Raw genomic sequence first — 21,621 nt, forward strand, 5'->3', positions numbered from 1 at the left:
CACAGAACTCGTGTGGGTCAGGTGGTATAGGTGATGCAACTGCTCATCGGTGAATTAGCACTGGAGGTCCCGCTCCCATTCTTTTCACAAAAAAGGGCTTGGGGCTAGATTTAGCTGCCTCTAACATCTTGTAGAGGACTAAAATTGTGGGGTAGAGGGTCTTCAGCCACCCACAGGTGTTCAAATTTGGTGAGATTAGACCTAATCTGTGAATTTCTGTCGTATGGCTACAAAATCTGCTAGTTGACGATACCTCCAGAAATCGAAGGGGAAGCTACCATATCGTTCCTTAAGGGTGGTAAGTGGGACCAGTGTATGGCCTTTCACAAAGCGTACCAGGCTGACAACCACATCACTCTCGCAACTTCCAAGGATGGACAGCCGCTCCCCAGGAGGAAATTGTGGATAACCACCCACGGGCGCCAATGGAGACTTCTGTGGTGCCAATGCCAAATGGCTGTTTAATCTATCCCAGATCCTCAGAGTGAACAGTTAATGGGGACACCCAGTCAGAGAAACTGCTGTCCCCTGGGGGAACCCAAGGCGCATATGACAGGTCCCGACCAGCCATGGTCTTTTCCAGGGGGACCCAGAGCTTAAGGGCAGAGTGGAACCTCCAGTTGAGAACACGCTGCAGTTCAAATGCCTGGTAGTATTGGAATACGTTTGGTACACCTAGGCCTCCCTGTTCGCTTAGATGTTTGTAGCAATGCCATAGCAAGGTGTGGTCTCTTACCGGCCCCCACAAAACGAATGAAAAGGCTGCGGAGCTGCATGAAGAAGTGACGAGGTAAGTGCACAGGTACCATCTGCAGGAGAAAGAGTATGCAGGGCAATATTGTCATTTTGATAATTGTGCGGCCAACCCATGTGAAGGATGCTCTATCCCATGACTGCAAATCTTGGTGAATCTTCACAGGCAGAGGGATGTTATGTATGTACAGGGAGTCAGAGCGGTCAGTGAGCTGAACGCCCAGGTATCTCATAAAGGGGGATGTCCATGTGAAAGGGAAATTTCCCTTCAAGTAGGAGGTCAGGGCCGAGGGAATGGTAATCGGCAGAATCTCAGATTTGGCGTAGTTAATCCGAAAGTTGGACACCGCACCATAAGCGGACAGCTCTCCCATCAGGTTTGGCAACAAGACAAGGAGACCACTACATGAAAAAGTAAATCATCCGTATATTTGGAAAGCTCATGTTCCAAAGAACCTACGTGCACCCCGTTAATGTTCGGGTTAGATCAGAGTTTCCGCAGCAATGGTTCCAAGACCAGTGCGACTAGGAGGGGTGAAAGTGGACATCCTTGTCTCATGCCATTCTGTTTGGGGAACACCGAGGAGAGACCACTATTCACCTTTACCTGAGCAGTAGGGGATACGTATAACGCTGAGATCCAGTGCAACGTGAGGGCTTAAACCCAATCGCACAAATCCTGCATTAAGGAAATCCCAGTCTACGTGATCGAACATCTTTTCAGCGTCGGTAGATAGGATCAAATAGGGGGCAGATGGTCGCACGTACGGGCCCAGTGAATGAGTTTAAGCGCCCTGATGGTTATCCCTAGCATCACGTCCCACAATAAAGCCTGTTTGATCAGCATGAATTACTTCAGGAAGGAGGTGTTTGAGGCGATTGGCAAAAATTTTAGAGAATATCTTGAGGTCTGTATTCAGTAAGGAGATAGGGCGATAACTCTGGGGGAGAGTATGGTCCTTCCCCTCCTTCTGGAGGACCGTTATGTGAGCCAGTGAAGCCCCCTGCGGGAGATGCCCAGTGGTAGCTAGAGAATTAAGAAATGTACATAAAGGGGCCTGGAGCTGATCTAAGAACTTTAGATAATAAGCTTTGGTGAAGCTATCAGGCCCAGGACTTTTCCTAGCAGGGAGAGGACCTCACAGTGGCTAACAACTCTGTCGTAGATATAGGGAGTTCAAGTCCTGCTTTCTGTGCTAGGGATAAATTGGGCAGCCCAGCTGGAGAAAGGTACGTTTCAATACGGGATCGCTTAAGAGCAACGTCAGAGTAAAGGCGGAGTCCAGACTGTACAGGGCTGCATAAAATTTGCGAATCGTGGAAGCAACTTTTTGAAGTATGCTGGACTGGTGTTCCGCTCGGAGAATGTAACTTATGGACGTGGGTAGAAACGCGTTGCTTGCGTAGCACCCTCGCCAGCAACCTACCGCATTTATTGCCATTCTCATAATACTTGTGAGCAACATAACGCAACTGTCGGTAGATTCTGCGGTCCAATAGTTTTAAGAAAAACGCTCGCAGTTCCGCCAGATGCTGAAACTCCTCAGGATCTGATGTTTGTTTATGGCATAACTCTGCTTGTTGCAAAGCCCGGAAAACTCTCTGAAAGTCCGCCTTTCTCTCTTCTTCAATTTGGAGCCCAATGCAATAAGGGTACCGCAAACCACCGCCTTCTGTCCTTCCCATAAAATACCATCGCTGACCTCACCATTAGCATTTTCTGCAAAGTAATAGGATAGTCTCCTGAACCCTGAAACCACCCCCCAATTGTCCAATAGGTTCTTGTTTAATTTCAAGGACCATGTTCTGGTCGCCACTTGGGGCAGCGAGAGCAAAAGGGTCACTGGGGCATGATTGGCAATGGTGATCTGGTCAATAGTGGAGTCTATCAACAGGTCTAGGGTACCCTGATCGACTAGCAAAAGATTGATTCTAATGTACACCTTGTGGACAGTAGAGTAATAGCTGCAGTCCTTCTCTGAGGCATGCAATGCTCTCCAGCAATCCACCAGAGTATGACGCTGAAGGGCCTTACGAAAGGCCTCAGGAAGGCGTAGGAATGTGTCGATCTAGTCACCGAGGTATCCAGAGAAGGGTCAGGGCTAACATTAAAATCCCCCCCCCCCCCCCCCCAAAGGATTAACCTGCCCTTTCTGGAAATCCACCAAGTTGTCTAGGACCATATCAATAAACGAGAGTTGTTGGGAATTATGGGCATACAGAGTGGCGAATGTGTACATCTGGCTCATTATGGTTCCTTTCAGGAACACATAACGCCCCTGGTGGTCAGCATAGTTGTCAGAAGATAGAAAGGGACAGTTCTTGTCAATGGCTATAGCTGTGCCTCAGGATTTAGGGTTTGGGGAGTTGCGGGAAGAAGTGGGTGGGCAATTTTGGGAGCGAGGAATCTGTGAAGCGTGTCTCCTGCAGAAACAGCACCTGTGCCCTGAGACACCTCAGCTCAAGCCATAATCTGTTGCGCTTGTTGGGGCAGCACAGACATCATATGACACTACCTTAACCGTTGCCATGTTGCATCAGGAGTGGATTGTCCAAACGACCATCTTGAAACAGCCGAACCAGATGAGAGTATTAGCAGTTCCGAATTCTGAGCAAAGAGGAGGAAAAAAAGGGGTGAGTTAACCAGAACATAAGATAACCACAATAACCAATAAGAGGGGCCAAAGGAGGTATCCATGTCCTGCTGTGAGCCTACAGTCAACTGCTTGCCTGACTCAGGCGGTGCACCCAGCAAGAAGGAACTGCCTATGGTGAGGCAAGATGCCCCAAACGGGGCTAATACCCAATACGGTGAAATCCTGTTATGGGGGGAAACGTGATCAGACTTATAGTCAGTTCCTGCTCCTCACAGGATAAGGAGCTATAACTTCCCAGGGGGTTAACGGCTGGTGAGATGCAGGGTGGAAGAGGTGAAGGGGGACCATAGCCATCGAGCAGCCACTCAGTCAGGGCACCCAAGGGCAACGGGTGCAGTGTGTCATGCACTGTCGCAGGGAAGATTGCACCGAAAGTGCATGTATATCTGTAAAGTCACCGTTAAGTAACGGAGAGGGGAGGGGACTCCAGACAGGTTGCAGGAAGAACCATACTTGAATCTGAGAGTGCCTCAGTTATTCTCAGTGGGTGCCTGCTGCGTAGCAGCGAAGGAAGAGCATTTGCGGCCCCGGGAGTGCCGGTTAGATCAAGCCTGTTGCCAAGGTTGAGATGTCGGTGGTAATTGTATATCCAGGGAGTGCCTCCAGTCCGAAAAGTCCACTGGTTCCAAGTCCAGCTGGGACAGGAAGTGCGGGAGATATTTTTTGGAGCGTAGGGTAGCAGATTTGCCATCTCGTCCTGCCTGTAGACTAAAGGGGAACCCCCATGGTGGGTAATACCGGCTTTGCGTAAGGCTTCTAGAAGAGGATGGAGAGCTCTGTGTTGCATTAAGGCACGGCGGGAGAGATTCTGGTAAAAGGATAGGCGAGCACCATCAAAGTCAAAGACAGGGCGTTTGCGCATATGCTGCATGATTTGCTCCTTGACCGCATACTTGTGTAGTTTACAGATTATGTCACGGGAATTCTCTGCATCCTGTGAAGGAGGACGGAGGGCCCTGTGTGCTCTATCAATCTCGACTGCTTCAATAGGGGAGAGGCCCAATATCTCCTTAAATATGCCTTGCAGTGTGGGGACAATGTCCTTAGCTGCTGTTGCTTTGGGCAACCCCCGTATGCAGATGTTAGAATGGCGACTGCGGTTTTCGTAGTCATCTAGCTGGCATATAGGAGTCTCAATTCCTTGATCCTGAGCCACACACTTATCCCTGAGCTGAGTGATGGCAGGGATGGTTTCTTCTACCGTCTGCTCTAAAGTATCCAGCCTTGAGCCCAAGTGAGTGGTGTCTGCCTTCAGCTGCTCAATATCTTGCCTGAAGGCCTTCTCTACTCTAGAGGCAAAACGATCCAGGTCATCCCTTGTGGGGAGGGACCATATCTGCTGCTTCAGGTCCCAGTCACCCACCAGCTGAGATGTCAGAGCCCTGCTCTTGGGAGGCTGAAGAGCCTGGGGATGCAGGGGGAGCCATGTCTTTTACCAGCAGAGGTGTCAGTATAGGGAACACAGCGAGGTTCTGGGATGATCTGGTCACCACAGCAGTATCCTTTCCACGACCCTTCCCGGACGTCATCTTGGATATCCCACCACGCGGCTGCCCGCAGCTACTGAAATAGGAGTTTATGGAGCCCTTTTCTGGCTTGTCAGAGCCCTGCTGCTGCGAGGAGGCTCTCCGCCGCTGGGACATCAGTGATCCCTGTGGATGTGCGGTATTCCCACCCTGGTACACGCTAATTTGAGCTGCGGTCTGTGAGAAGCTCTGGAGATCTGCTTGGCCACGTCCAAGCCACTCCCCTAAAAAGGCTGTTTGATCCTGTCTTCTCTGATTCTCCCCTTCCACAGTCTCCAAACCATCTGAACAGAGCATTGGGGCAAGCTGCACATGCTCATTTTGTGTCTTGCTAGAGTTTTTTTTTTTCTTGGAGGGCGCATGTGATCAGTACAGGGCCAATCGGCACTGTCCAGACAGAGGGTCAGGGGTCCTGCAGCCTCATAGGGCAATCGGGGAGAATAAAAACTCCTGCTACAAGTTTGAACCAGTGCTCTGCTGGACACTGATAGAAGCCACAAGACCACTCTAACTGCTTATGAGAAAAGGTATATTACTAAAACTATTGCTTTTCCATGTTCTGTGTACTGTGGGAGATCAGATATAGTGAATGCAGGGTCCATCTGGGTTTAAGTAACCTTTGCACAGTATAGTCTTGCTATGTAAGTGCCTTACAGCTCTATAGAACAATTGTGCAAAAAAACAAACCCGAAACTGACCTGTGTGCTGGTAATTTTATACATAAAATACCTGAATAAAAAGAAGTGGAATAGATCAACAGGAAAAAAAACAAGAGATTGAGTACAGCTTGCTTGACAAGTGCCAGTGAATAAAGCCAAAGATGTGAATCCCACGTGCTCCGCCACCATTCACCTTATGCGCTCACCTAGAGATATTAGCCTATGTTGAAAAATAGGTCTCACTGTGCATTCCCCCTTAAGGGGTTAAGTACCTCCTGGACACCTCCGAGATGGTCACCATGCCGCCTTCCAGAATGGTTTCTCAGGACCACTAAAGCAACCAGCCTCTTCCCAGTGGGTAACTCTCCAACATAGCTCACAAAAAATAAAGACCATCATCGCACTTTCCGCTACATTAAAACAGGTTTTTGTTTTTGTTTTTTGTTTTTTTTTTTTTTTTTTTTTTTTTTTTTAAGATGATAAAATTGCACTCATATTCTTGCGTACTTCAAAATGGTGCACCACAGGATATACCATTTTAAAAGCAGTCGCCCCCCTTAAGAGCATTTCAGATCAGCAGCCTCCAGTATTTAGCTGTTCACCCACTTACTAAGTACATGTCCACTGCTTTTAATATAGCAGAAGGCATGCTGATGGTCTTTATTAGGAACCATTCAGAAAGGAGGCACAGTGACCATTCTGGAGGTGTCCAGAAGGTAATTAACCCCTTAGGGCCTCATTCACACCATATGTGCAGAAAAACTGATGGAAAAACTATGCATATTTGACATGCGTAGAATATTTTGCTCTTGTTCACACCATTTGCAGAGATGTGCATTTTTCTTACATACAGTAGGTCTCTGCAAGGGCACAAAGAAAACAATTGTATTCTATGTCCTGTTCACATAACAATGTTGATGTCATGTAAGTTTCTTTCTTGCACAGAAAAAAAATCTGCACAGCTTGCTCCCTACTGGTGGCTTGCATGTGGAATTTTGAACTAAAGTGGAGAGTTAATAACCAGGAGTTGAAAACAGGAGTTAAGACAGGTGGAGGCTCCTTAAGAATCAGTTTAAAGAACTAGGCTTCAAGTTGAAGCGAAGGACCTCCAAGGTGATATTCTCTGAAATATTACCTGTGCCATGCGCAACACAGGAAAGGCAGGGGGTGATTAGAGAGCTGAATGCATGGCTAAAGACCTGGTGTAGGGAGGAGAGATTTGGGTTTCTAGAGCACTGGGCTGACTTTTCATTGGGGTGCAATCTATATGCTTAAGATGGTTTGCACTTGAATGGAAGGGGTCTGCTGTGCTGGGGGAGAGGTTTATGGGAAGGCTGGAGGAGTATTTAAACTAGGATTGAGGGGGGTGGGTGAACTAGAATTACATCCGGCAGACAGGTCAGTTAGGGGTCAGACATTAATGGAGGGTGGAATGGGGATAGATGGGGGGAGGGTTATGGCAGGTGACAAGAAATTTCCCATGTTGCAAACAGCCATTGGAAACTATAGTGCCATTTGTACTACTAAAAATTATATGAAAAACACCAGAGCAAAATGTAATAATGCATTAAAGTGTTTGTACACCAATGCCAGAAGTCTGCCAAGCAAAATAGGTGAGTTGGAAGCTCTGGTGCATGAGGAGAGCTATGATGTAATCGGTATTGCTGAAACTGGGCTTCAATCCTCACATGACTGGGCTATTAATAATCCTGGCTATGCACTCTTTCGGAGAGACAGGGTAAAAAGGAAAGGTGGCGGGGTCTGTCTCTGTGAGAAGTGATCTCAAAAAGTGTGAAAGAGGACCTGGTTGATGGAGAGTGTGATGAGTCTGAAACATTATGGGTGGAACTGCATATAGATGGGCGTAGTTCAAATCATTGGAGTTTGTTATAGACCACCCAATGTTAACGAGGAGGTGGAGACTCCGCTCCTTGCACAGATGGAAAGGGCTGCAAGGGCTGGGACAGTGCTAATAATGGGGGATTTTAACTACCCAGAAATTGACTGGAGTAATGGCACTGCTGGGACAGTTAAAGGGCAAAAATTTATAAACCTATTACAGGACAATTTTATGGTCCAGTTTATTTAGGCCCCAACTAGAAATGAAGCTCTGTTGGACCTGATAATATCAAACCATGCAGAGCTTATTACTAATGTCCAGATAAAGGAACACCTAGGTAGCAGTGATCATAACATGATTTCATTTGATGTTGGTTGTAAACAAGAAATACATACGGGAAAGATAAAAACACTTTACTTCAAGAGAGCAAATTTTCCAAGGATGAGGGCTGCTCTCCAGGATTTAGACTGGGAGGGAATATTTGCACTGATAAACACAGAACAGAAATGGGAATTCTTCAAAAAGACTGTTTGGGACCTCACTGCAAAGTATATTCCCATGGGCAATAAGTTTAAAAGGCTAAAAACAAAACCTATGTGGCTCACGGCCAAAGTTAAAGAAGCTATAAACAATAAGAAAAGAGCTTTTAAAAATTATAAAAATGAAGGAACACTAGTGTCGTTTAAATGTTACAAAGAATTTAACAGAATATGTAAAAAGGAAATCAAGGATTCAAAAATTCAAAACGAACGACAGATTGCAAAAGATAGTAGGACAAACCCCAAAAAATTCCTCAAATATATTAATAGTAAAAAGGCCAGGTCTGAGCATGTAGGCCCTTTACAAAATCTAGAGTGGGTGACTGGGGACAAAGAGAAGGCAAATTTATTAAATACTTTCTTCAGCTCTGTGTATACAAAAGAGCATGGGGGAGCTCAAGTCCATAATGGGGGTGGTATTGACACAGCCCCGAATGATCCACAATGGCTCAAAAGTGATATGGTCCAGAATTATTTAGACAGAATAAAGGTGGATTGGAGCATGCTCTGCTGGGGTTTTTTGCCTTCCTCTGGATCAAATGAGGGTAAAAATTGGGTATATTGGATTGTACGATATTTTTTATTTGATTGTTTTTAAGGTTGAACTGGATGGACTTGTCTTTTTTCAGCCTGACTAACTATGTAACTATGTAACATGATACCAGTGTTGATGTGGGAGCAGGGCTTATAGAAAACTATGGTTTTCTTTTCGCTCTTCCAGAGACAGGTGCAGAAAAACTCACATCTGTGCACATAGTGTGAACAAGGCCCAAAAAAGGCGCATTGATACCTATTTTTCCATTTAAGTCAATATCTCAAAGAGACCGCATAAGCAAAAGGTGGCAGAGTATGTGGGATTCACGTAAATTTCGATTTATTTGCTGGCACTTGTGATAAACATGCTGGACTTTAGTTTAGTAAATATAAATTGCTAAATACCTTTTCTCATCAGCAGTTAGAGCAGTTTCTTGACTTCTATTAATATCTGGTTAAAGCTTGTAGGAGGACTTTTTTTTTATTTTTCCTCTGACTGTCCTATGAGGATACAGGACCCCTGACGCTCTTTCTGGACAGTGCTGATTGGCCCCGTGCTGATCACATGCACCCTCCCAAGAAAAAAAAAAACTAGCAATACACACCAAACTGAGCATGTGCTTCCTGACGCCATAAACTGTGTTATCAGGAAATTATCAAGGGGCACTGGAAGGAGGGGAAGGATCAAACAGCCTTGGGGTTCCACAGTAAGTATAACCAGCAAGCTTTACTGCATATAAAGACTGATTTTACTGTTGTGGGTTTAGTAATTTAGTTTCTTTTCTGTTGATTTATTCCACTTATTTTTTGTATTTATTTACATTTTATTTGTTTGCATTTATTGTATGAATATTGTATGTTTGAAAAAAAAAATTCCAACACGCAGCCTATTTTTTGTAAATTTGTGTTAAGTAGGTTTTGGGTGCACAATTGTTATATACAGCTGGGCGGCACTTAAAGTGGATGTAAACCCTCAAAAAAATGTTTTATTTAAGACTAGTATCTGTTGCAGCAGAGGATGTATTTTCATCTGTGCCCAGTCTTGCCACGAAGAGCTAATCCAGCTCTGAGCAATCCTCTTCTCTTTCTTCAGTAAGATGAAAACAGACACACACAGAAATAGGTGTTGGTTTCTTCCCCCTTGCTGTGAGTGACAGGTGATTTCCTTATCTCATGCACAAGCATATGAGAGACATTCTGTGTACTTCACATCCCCCCTCCTTTCTTCTCCAGCTCTCTCAGGATTGGCTACTCCACACCTCAGCATGATTGGGCATACTGAATCATGTGGTGACTTTCCTGGGTTTTGTTAGTGATCATGGGGCATAATCCACGAGACCAGCAGAAGTTCAGTGTAAGAAATATTGTGGGCGGGGAGTCTACTGACATCACAAATCCACCCACCAAGCCCTGGACAACAGACCTGCCCACAGAATCCATTGCAGGGCTCCAAACAGCTAAAGGGGAGATATTTGACAGGTAAGGATACATGCAGGAGTGATGTATATCCTTATAGATCAGTACTACGGAAGTAATTTAGAAATTATGAGAGTGGGTTTACATCCAATTTAAATAGTAAAAATATTTGGTGCAAATGAATTGAAAATTCTAATGGGCAGCACAGTGGCTACATGGTTAGCACTTCTGCCTACCAGCACTAGGGTCGCTGGTTAAAATCCCAATCACAGCACTACCTGGCTGGAGTTTGCATATTCTCCCTGTGCCTGTATGTTTTTTTTTTTTTTTGGGTACTCCGGTTTCCTTCCACACTCCAAACATGCTGGTAGGCTAATTGGCTCCTATTTAAATTGGCTCTAATATGCATATAAATGAATGTTAGTTGGGGACCTTAGACTGTAATTTCCTTGAGGGCAGGAACTGATGTGAATGTACAATATATATGAAAAGTGCTGTGTAAATTGATGGCGCTATAGTTGTTCCTGAAATAAAATAAATGTGTGTTTTGTTTTTAGCAGAGGGTATTCTCTTTATCAACCTTTGCATAGTGATAATAGAATACATATCTGTGTTGAAATTTACAGCATTTGCTTTTGTTATTTTTTTTTTTTTTTTTAGATCAAGAACGAATTGCTTTGGGAACAGAAGAAGGACTTTTCTCACTGCATATGAATAATAATGGTAGGGATGTTTGCAGATAAAAGTTAATACTATAGTTGTGATCTTTAAACACACAACTATATTTTTTGCTGGTACTTCAAATTAATTTATGTTTAAGTATGTTTAAAAGGTTCACTTCCACTTATTTACCCATCAGAAACTAACCTAGATACCTTGGCAGGGTTTAGTATCCTGCACATATTTGTGACATCTTGCTCCCAACTCATCCCATCAAAGACTGCTTTGAAATTGGAATTTAAAGCAGAGGTCCGCCCGCCCCTTTGAAAATCAGCAGCTACACATACTGCAGCCGATGTCTTTTAACATTGGGGCACTTACCTGTCCTGGAGTCCAGCGATGTTGTTGCTGCAGCTGATGTTTCAATCAGCTGTCGGGTGCTGCTGCCGCCATTGCCGGTAAGTGCACCTGGCAGTGAAGCCTTTTGGACTGGAGGGGGGGAATCGGATAAGCGGAAGTTCCATTTTTGGGTGGAACTCCGCTTTAAGCATTTTGATTATGGATAATGGCGGTGCTGAGCGGCTGACTTCCTGTGACCAACTGACCTCCGGAAAGCAAGTGGAGATCACTGGAGTAATGGTGTATACTCCAGTAATTCAAGCTTCAGAGGGTGATTTAGCCAGGTATGCTGTATGCAGAGAATTATGCATAAAGTATTTATACCATGGAATTCTATAAGGCTGCTTGAAAATTGCATTGTAGATTAAGACGGAACCAAATTCTGTCAAAAATAGGATACTTGTGTAGGCTCATTGAGTATAAAACAAAAAATATGTAATGGCAGGGCTGATCTGCCAGACAGACTTTATTGTACCAGCGTATAGTTCAGGTATGAACAAATATACGGCCTAAGACTAAATATTCATATGATTTTGTTTTAAATAACCACATGGTATTATAGTAAAGCATCTCTGAGCCCTAGCTTATACCATAGATATGTGAATATGCATTTCCTTACTTCCTTATCCACAATATTGAGCGGCAGCTCTGTTGCTTGCATTTTCTTGTCTTTCTATTTAAGTATATGTATAATTTAGTCTTTTATTTGGGTTTGACTCTTTGGTGCATGTGTAATAGGCCTTTTTCAGACGGAGCAGAACCCATTAAGTGCAACGGCTTGCTCAGAGGGGAATCTCTCGGCTGATCCCTGCTGAGCAGGAGGATGACAGGTCTACTATGCAGAGCAGACATGGACACAGCCCGAGCCCGCTGTTCTCTATGGGGTGGTCGAATGGAAACGGACTGCTTGTCTATTTCCATCCGACTGTCAACCAATTTGATCAGCCATCCGTCTGTTTTTAGTGGCTCATATTCCAGTGGGTGTCATCGGACACATGTCTACTGACATCCGCTGCTCCATAGAGAACAATGGGTGGTCCGATTAGGTCTGTCTGAAGAACAGTGATACGGGAAGTGCTGCGGGAATATTATCAAGTGAACAGCAGCTGACACACAAACAAACCAAGTCACACCAACATTTATGTAAAACAAGTGCAGCGCTAGAGTCCCAAACAAAAACTAGAATCATGTATGGAACAAGTATAAATCTGTGAAATAATAGAAAAAACCTAAAAGTAATTGTGAATCAACACAATACAGAAACATGTGGGATATACAAAAATGTCTATAATGCAATGTGATATGCTCTGGAGCCAGAGTCCATAAATAAAATCAAAGGAAGTCTTCTCAAAACTTAGATGTAAGGCAACCCCAGGGAGCACGTCACAGACATCAAAAGATTAAGTATTCTTACCAGATCTTGTAGGACATATCTGCCATATAGCAGTACGTCTATTAGAGCTTGTGGAGTCCGCCCGGGTGTTGTCCCTTAGGTCGCGATCACCGATATGGAGGGGTTGTCATGGGTGGAAGTTATCCGCTCACTCGCCTACTCTCCAATTCAGGAACCAAAAGGTCAAAAGGAACCAGTTGAGGATGGAGTCATGGAGGAAAAAAGAAAAAGGCTCCACATGGCGTAGGTCAAAAATTAAGGGATTTCAATGAATAAAAAGCCTTTACAGAGTAAAAAGTGATCACAAGTAAATAAAATGGTGGCAACGTGGGAAGCTGAAACGCCCTACGCGTTTCGACCGAAAAGCCTTCAACAGGGGCATAAAACGGCCTCCCCACATTGCCCATATATATAGATTGTATACACCATTTCAAATTGGCTTGGTCCGCCCCCATAATGGCGGAACCGGAAGTAAGAGGTCAGATATCATAAGCATTTAAAACTGGCCATATATAATAGTAATCTCATACATATTAGCAAAGTACATTGGGCCTGGAGTTGTGAGGGTAGCTCATATGTCTGGCGGGAGTGCAAACAGTAGTGAGAGCCCCGAATGCCAAACCATCAACTCGGCTTGCGTTCCAAGCCTCACATCCACAGTGACTAGAGGAACATATTCTATTCCTAAGGCTTGCGTCCCAAGCCTCACCGATCACGTGACCAGGGTGGAGACAACAGCCAGCAGCCAATGCGCCGCTGGTGTCTCCTTAACCCCTCCACGTGGAGCGTGCGCTCCAAGCCTCATGTGTGGAGGGGGCGAGCAGCCAGCTCCAAGGCTGACATCATCCCCACCGAGGTGATTTAGACCAATAGTTAGCCTGCTGGAATATTAGCCACTCCCCCTCAAGGCGTCTAGGCTCCCCAGTGAGAGGTATAGAAACGGCACCATGGCAACAACAGACGCCGGTACTGAGGCACCAAGGCAACAACAGACACCAAGAAGGGTCCGGCCCATACTCATTGGTCACACACTCAGAGGTGGCCAATCATACGGACCATGTATCAAGTAACATTAAAAACCGACTCAGGGTGGTAATCCGATGTACATAAGACATCACACAAAGGTCATCCTGATATAAGAGTGGACATACCACACTATCTGGCTAAATGACCCGGGTCGCCTAACCCCTGCAGATAAGACAAAGTAATACATGCTTAGGCCCCCGAAGGGAGTGCTAAGCAACGCCACGTTGTCAAACTGACAAGGGAAGGAGCCCAAAGGTCCTGAAAATATAAAGAACTGATATTAGTAACAAATAAAAAATCGTAACCCAAATACAATATTAAAATGGATGGCTAATAAATGAGCCCCCATAGGGCACTAACCCCCTCCCCTATGCCCCAAATGCTGTAAGACAGGTCGATCGCCTAGTCGGACAAGACAGGTCGATTGCCTAAACAAGTAATAGGGCCAAAATTGTGGACAAACCCCCAGATGGTATCACAGGTAGGTGTGATCCATTAAATAAACAACCAACATGAATACACAATGGATGACAACACAAGCCAACCATCCCATGGACGTAAATGTCCTGGTTTCGTTTGACTAGGTTATTCTAAAACGATCCTCTAATCTATCTTAAATAAATAGACCCAGGGTGAAAACGTGATATCCTAGACCATTGAAATGGAACAGGGTAACCAAAGCGTAAGAATCGCATGTACTCAAATACACTTAGGGGGAAGGAGGGGGGGAGGGGGAAACGAAAAACATAAATCTTAACCCAAAAATGTAACACGAATAAGTTAATGAGGAACCCAATAGCACTCATATAGCAACTCCCTGTGAGACAAGGCAAGGAACAAGAAAAGAACAGTAGGTGTGATGCGGCTTGAGAGCAGAGGCGCTTCTCACGCACGGCTGATGAAACTATTAATGTCCCACTCTACATTCATACCGTGTGGTGAAAAGCACCTGAGCTCATAAATCCAATACGTTTCAAGCCGCGACACACCCCTATGACAAGACTCTCCCCTCCAATGGGGGATGAATTTGTCTATAATCAAAAAAGAAGTACCCGTAGGGTCCCTGTTATGACATTCAAGGTAGTGACGAGGAACACTGTGCTTGATACAGCCCTTCTTGATTTTCGCAATGTGTTCATTGACCCTGATGGAAAAAGTTCTAGTAGTGCGCCCGACATATTGTCTCCTACATGGACATGTGATAAAATACACAACATGTCGGGTAGCACATGTAGTAAAATGTTTCATACTTTACTCTCTAGATGTCACTGCAGAGTGGAAAGTCATTGTTTTACGTCTCCCACCTATGTTATGCAGACACACATTACACTTTCTGCAAGGAAAATATCCCTTGCAGTCCTGAAAGAAGTAGGGCGTTTCAGCTTCCCACATTGCCACCATTTTATTTACTTGTGATCACTTTTTACTCTGTAAAGGCTTTTTATTCATTGAAATCCCTTAATTTTTGACCTACGCCATGTGGAGCCTTTTTCTTTTTTCCTCCATGACTCCATCCTCAACTGGTTCCTTTTGAACTTTTGGTTCCTGAATTGGAGAGTGTGCGAGTGAGCGGATAACTTCCACCCATGACTACCCCTCCATATCGGTGATCGTGACCTAAGGGACAACACCCGGGCGGACTCCACGGGAGGTCACCTCCACAAGCTCTAATAGACGTACTGCTATACGGCAGATATGTTCTACAAGATCTGGTAAGAGTACTTAATCTTTTGATGTCTGTGATGTGTTCCCTGGGGTTGCCTTACATCTAAGTTTCCAGTCAACGTCCATTGTTCAAGCTCCTCCTCTGTTTGAGAAGACTTCCTTTGATTTTATTTATGGACTCTGGCACCAGATCATATCACATTGCATTATAGACATTTTTGTATATCCCACATGTTTCTGTATTGTGTTGATTCACAATTACTTTTAGTTTTTTTCTATTTCACAATTTAATACTTGTTCCATACATGATTCTAGTTTTTGTTTGGGACTCTAGCGCTGCACTTGTTTTACATACTGTCTGAAGAACAGGCAGGCGGACCCAATTGGTCCGCAAGTGTGAAAGGGGCTTAAAAGGGTAAGCTCACCTTTCATGACATGTTACACCCATGTTCAAGGTGTAACATGATATGAAACAACGGCCACCAGCTAGCGGGGATCTTCACCCACCCAGCTGCGTCACTTATTGACAGTGTTCTGTAGATGGAAAACTACAAGTCCGGACAGCCTTAGCAGGTCTTGGTTTGTAGTTCTCAATTAACTACCACGGGGCTGTGAGCGCCATGGTGGTTTATTGATTCTTCCTGTCAGTGTATTGTCTTGCTCATACTTCATACGAGCAAGCAGATACACTGAGAGGTCTACAAGAGACCTGTATGGCATCAGCGATCTGCTGATCGCTGGTGTAACACTTTACAGGCTCCTGCAACACAAAATAATAAATGTACATTTTTTTTACCTGCAAAAGATGAACTTATTTAAATTAGTGAGTGATTCAATACTGGTTAATGCTTGAAAGTCACCTTCACAGCTTTGTAAATATGCCCATTTATGTCCTCTTGGTCTATGATAAGTGAGGCTTGCATGTCATTGCATGCGAACATACTTCCTTGTCTCCTAATCTGATTTTACTTGAAAGCAATTCCACCACAGAAATGTAATTTTGTAAAAAAAAAAAAAAAAAAAAATGCCTGAAAATTTTCATACAGTGAAAAACAGTTAAAATAAATGTACAATGTGGGAACTCTTTTACCTGACAAATTTGTATTTTACTTCTTCCAGTCCTATGAAAAACCAAGACCTGCCACATATCCCTTTTATGGTTGGTGACCTGACTTTCTCTATTGCAGTTTAGCAATACAGATTGGTCATCTCCCTGTCCCAAGCTTGTGATTGGACAGTAAAGGAGCATCAGTCTGAGGTCATCATTCTCTCTTCCTGCCAGTATGTTCCTTCACAGCACAGTGCACAGCAGCACATCTAATGGTCTCCTGGAATGGATTCTCCCTAATTCAGTCAGAGTGCTGCTGCTACAGAAGACTAGACTAGTTGCATTTAAAAATACATTTCATGATTTTTAACGAAAACATAACTGCTTTCATTAGTGCGTGTGTATACCAACCCTATCATATGTTAAAGATACAAAGGACTTGAAATCTGCCACCAGAGCTCGAGATGCAGGGTCCTATTCCCCATAATCAGGTAAAAATCCCTTCCCACTGGGGGAATGGGACTATCGTATAACCCTGAAAAGATAAAACATTTATTAAACAATGAACAATATAAGAGAGACCACTGATAGTAGTGTTTTTCATCCCTTGTTGGGATTTAAGAATAAAGTTTGTTTTCCCAAAGTATTATTTAGGTCGACCCTTGCATACCACTCTGAATATTGGAATCTGGACATAAGCTACGTGATCTTGGAAGGATTTAATACCCTGTTTCCCCTAAAATTAGCCCTATCCTTAAAATAAGACCTGGCCTGATATTCGGGGAGGGCTGCAGTATAAGCCCTACCCTGAAAATAAGCCCTGGTAAAGTCCATGTAGAAATATATAATCTGTTTCGTAAAAATGTTATATAATGTCCACTGTGTCTCCTTTTTGTAACTTTATTGTTGAAATTACCTTATTTACAGCATCGCTGGGTGCTCACGTGACCCAAGATATCTTCTCTCCTCCTGGCCCACGTCAGCAGCACCTCCCTCTGCAGTGCTCGGAGTGGGGCTGACATCCACAGGCATCTTAGCCCTTCCCTCGGCAGTGCTCGGAGCGGGGCTGATGTCAGCCGGCATCTTGGCCCTTCCCTCGGAAGTGCTCGGTGCGGGGCTGATGTCAGCAAGCACCTCAGCCCTTCCCTTAGCAGTGCTCGGAGCAGGGAAGAAGAGCTACAATGGATCACGTGAGCGCCCAGCGGCGCTATAAATTAGGTATTTTCAACAATAAAGTTACTAAGGGAGACTCGCTGGACATTATATAATATTTTTTCAAAACTGATTACATATTTTTGGGATTAAAGATGTCATAATGATGACAGGGGACATGGATAAGACATCTCCCGAAAATAAGCCCTAGTGTTTTTTTTTTTTTTTTTGTAGCAGAAATTGATAGAAGACCCGGTCTTATTTTTCGGAAACATGGTAGGTGTTCAACAAAAGTTCTTCTGACGAATTCTTTGGTATGGGTAGTAATATGCAGTTTAGCATACAATGGGGTTTATTTACTAAAGCTAGAGAGGGCAAAATGAGTCTAAATTCTGCAGAAAAAACAGCTTGTTTAATTAAGCTTTAGCAATACAACCGGGAAGCTGATTTGTTTCTCTGCAGAATTGTGACTAATTTTGCCCTCTCTAGCTTTAGTAAACAAACCCCAATTTGTCTATATACAAGGGCATTTTGAGTTATTTTCTAATCTCTGCAACGGTTGGCGGTAAGGGTGAGGTAAATTACCTCATCATAGTCCAGCTCACAGTCAATAGGCATTTGTGTATCTTACATTGAAGATATTTTTATGTTTTAGCCAGCTGTGGATATTAGATTCATGGCTGAATAGAAATAACAAAGATATGGTAGGGCTTGTCATACCATACACATCATTTACTACCTGGTCCCAAAAGGTAGAAATTTTGGGGCAGTGACATAGCTGATTGGCTGGAGTCAGTCAATGAAGATCACATTTTGGACATTTTGAAGAAGTGGGAGTGGTATTAGTAAGGAATGGGGCATGCAGGTTTCATGGACATTTTTTTTTTTTTTTTTTTTTTAATTGGGTTTCCCTTCATATTTCATTGGCAAGTATCCTGTGTAATATCTTATTGTAGCATTCTAGTACCTTATCCACCAGCTCAGGAAAGTCCTTATTCCAGATTTTTAGGTTGGTGGTCAAGTCTGCTTTTGTGCAATACATGCTTGGCGTCTTATAGAGATCTAAGATAAATAAGTGCTTTCGTAACAACTGATAGACCAATTTAAAAGCCTTCTGCTTATATTAACTGCAGGATTTTGTATAGTCAGTCACAGATTAATGAAAAATTGTTGTGGTGTTATGTGGAGCTCTTGGGGGACTTCCTGAAAAGATTTAGGTTTAAATGTGTTGGGAGAGAAAAGAGAAATGTTTGACATTTTTGTTGTCAGATGGTTACACTGCATGCTTCCTACTCTGAGGAAATATAGGGTGGCCATGCATAAGTATATAGATATGCATGGGGGGATTCCAGTTTTTGCATACCTCTTGCAATGCTATAATAGTGACCCAGAAAATAAAGTTGCATTTGACAGTGTCCTATGACTTGCCGGAGCCAAGGAGGAACCTAAGCATTCCTTGGCTATTTTTAACTGTCGCTGTAATTTGAGGCTGCCGGGGACCAGGGTACATTGCTGCTATGCAGAAGTCCCTGCATAGCTGGGGATTAAATTATCCGCAGCAGTAGAAAACTGTGGGGCATCTCTGAACAGAAGTACTGAGGGGGAGACCCAGGGCACACGACCCCAGTGCCTGGCTTTAGTGATGCTCATGTTTGCAGAAATTAAAGATCCAATCTAGAGTAGGTATAGGCAGGCAAAATGATAAACCCTGATCTCTGGAAGGTTTATCTTCAACTCCACTCAGGAGACAAGTTTAGAAATAGAAATAAATGTGGGCTTTTATTGTGTAAAAGGATGCCATGGCTTTAGTTTTGCATTTGTAAATGTTTGTATTTTAGTAATACCGGGATGGACAACAGATGGACAAAGCTCATCATTTTAACGAGGTGGCATCTCCTGAAGCGTGAAAGAGGGAGTCGCACCTTACACCTTCAGCTCTCCCCCCAATTCTCCCAATCTGAGGGGGTTAATTCAAAGAATATAGCAAAAATGGGGTTCTTGCCTATCTTCAGTCCTAAAATGGGTAATAGGATCCTTTGCTATATATAGCAAAGGTAGTTGACCGACTAGCTCTTTAGCAAAAAAGGAAAGTACAACAAGGGGAAAAGGTGGGGGAGGACAAAAGGGGAATGTGCCCTGTGGATGTGGTGGGCACACTGGGAGCTTTGGTCAAACTATTCTCCTGCTGTCTTACTGATGAGTGAATGCAGCATCGCTCCTGTCAGTAGAAGCAGGGGCCTTGACGGCTGTTGGAGGGGAGGATTCTGCATCCTCCTCCCTCCAATAGCAGCATGCAGTGGGCAGAAGAGAGTGGGCACTCATTGAGAACACACCTCAGTCTCAGGACTGTGCCCCTTGGAAGTGAGGGCAGACTTCTGGTCTCTTTGCCATGTGACAGATCACATAACCTGAGATGGTAAGGAGGAGATGCTGCCTTCATTGACTGCTTGCGCCATTCAGAAGGTGGCCTGAACAGTGAGTACACAATAGGTGTGGGAGCAACTTGGCCCTTGACCTTCTCAGAACCCTCCCAGGAGCCCTTTAGCATCCTCCCTCCTTTAGATCCCTTCAGTTCACCTTGCTCAGAGCCCCCTCCCAGGACCCATCTCCTTCATCCCATGGACATAGATGCCAAAGTAGTCCTGCTCAGACTGACACCACCAATGGAGGGGCGTTTTTCTCAGTCGTTCATTGACAGACACAGCCTTCTTTATTCCTAACGATAGGGTTATATCGCCTCTGCAGGAGTAGGACTAGGCAGAACAAAAAAAACAAAACACTTTGCCACTCCCATGGGCCATCCTCAGTCCGTAAATAACCCCTTCCCTGCTCTAGGTATTCAGTTTATTTCTGCCTAGCCAGGAGTAAGGACTTAGTTCCCTGCTGGGATTGCTATTCCTGGGAATTTTTTGTTTGTTGTTTTTTGTTTTTCCTGGATTTTTTCCGGTGAGATCTCCAATCAGCTGCCGGGCTGGGCGACAGACTGGACACTTGGTCCAGGGATCACCCCAGTTTGGCCAGCGAGCGCGTGCAGTCCGCAGCTACGCGCTAGGTTGACCATGACATAGCCCCACTGGACAGGCGCTGGCCCTGCGAGTTAAACGTCTTGCGAGGACGCATACGACCTGGTCTTGGCCTGTGTCGCAATGTTCCTCAGGGCCGACAGCCCCCCACTTTGATGAGGAGGATCTGTCCGGGAGCGCTATCTGCGCATTTCGCTGGAGAGGTAAGTAGTCCCCTCCTCTCGTTCCCTGGAATGGTGTGGGACGCGGGTACTCCCTGGGGTGGTCGGTCCCTCTGGGGTTCTCCTCCACCCCCCCCTCCCACATCCCCCCCCCCTTTCCTGTGTGAGGCCCAGGCTTCTGGCCTAGGGACTTTTTGGGACACATGGCCCTTTTTTCCACCCTCAGGTTGTATTGGGGGGGTATCTGGTGGTTAGGCCTGGGAGGCGGGTGATCGGGGATCCTACTGTCTAATTTAGGCTGCAGCTTTGCGGCCTACAAGCTAGGATCGGTCCGGTCCCCCCCGCAGGCCGCACAAAAAATTTGGGCCGCGGTTTTGCGCCCTACTGGCAGAGTGTCCGGTCCCCCCGCGGGCCGTGTGCTTGCGGCTAAAAATTTGACCCGCGGTTTTGCCTACTGGCTCTTGTCACTCCGGTCTCCCCGCGGGCTGCGCACTGCAGCCGGCATCCGCAAATTTAGGCTGTGGCTTGCGGCCTACCGCGGTCCGGTCCCGCCGCGTGCTTGCGGCGGGCGGCCAGAAATTTATCCTGCGGCCCTTTCCTGAGGGGTGGCACTGCGCATGTCTGTGCCCCCTGTGAGGGGCCTCAGTCGGCATCCCCTATGTGGACTTCGGAGGGGGGGGGCCTGGTGGGTGGGACCCCCATATCCCCTCTGACTTTTTGGTGTGGCGCTTAGGCAGATAGCCTAGTATAGGTCACTCCTTGCCTCCCCTACCTGTTGAACAATCCTACATCTGTGCAGGAACCTTTCAAGATGGGGTATGCAGCGGTGGCTGCGGGGGAGGGCCGGTACCCTCTTTGATAAGTCATCTTGCGTGACAAAAGCGTTCCCTTCGCTCTTATTTTGATAAATGTGTCCATGAAGACTGGGAGTGTCCAAAGTGCCTTTTGTGTTTCCAAAAAACGCTTGCTGGAAGGTAACCCTTTGGGGAGTCCCCCCTTCAGAAGGGGACTGTTAAACCAGTAGTGAACCCCTCTGTCTCTAGGCTGCTCGAGGCAACCATGGCTCCAATGGAGGAATCTCTGGCTTCTATGGGCCCAGCTGGCATACCTGGAGAGGGGGAGCAGAATCTCTCTGCCTTTGCTGCTTAGGGACCTATTGGGTAGGCGCTG

The 21,621-nt window shown here is 45.2% G+C and overlaps 1 protein-coding gene across 2 annotated transcripts in view; it reads left to right on the forward strand.

The window, feature by feature from the left end:
* CDC42BPG (CDC42 binding protein kinase gamma) overlaps nucleotides 1–21,621 on the forward strand; it is a 268,963-nt gene that overhangs the window by 188,912 nt on the left and 58,430 nt on the right. For both annotated transcript variants that reach the window (XM_073604887.1, XM_073604888.1), the window contains exon 29: nucleotides 10,585–10,647. In XM_073604887.1, the coding sequence (XP_073460988.1) occupies nucleotides 10,585–10,647 (63 nt within the window). The remainder of the gene's footprint in view (nucleotides 1–10,584; nucleotides 10,648–21,621) is intronic.

This window comes from Aquarana catesbeiana, linkage group LG11 (genome assembly GCF_042186555.1).
Source record: "Aquarana catesbeiana isolate 2022-GZ linkage group LG11, ASM4218655v1, whole genome shotgun sequence".
NCBI lineage: Eukaryota > Metazoa > Chordata > Amphibia > Anura > Ranidae > Aquarana > Aquarana catesbeiana.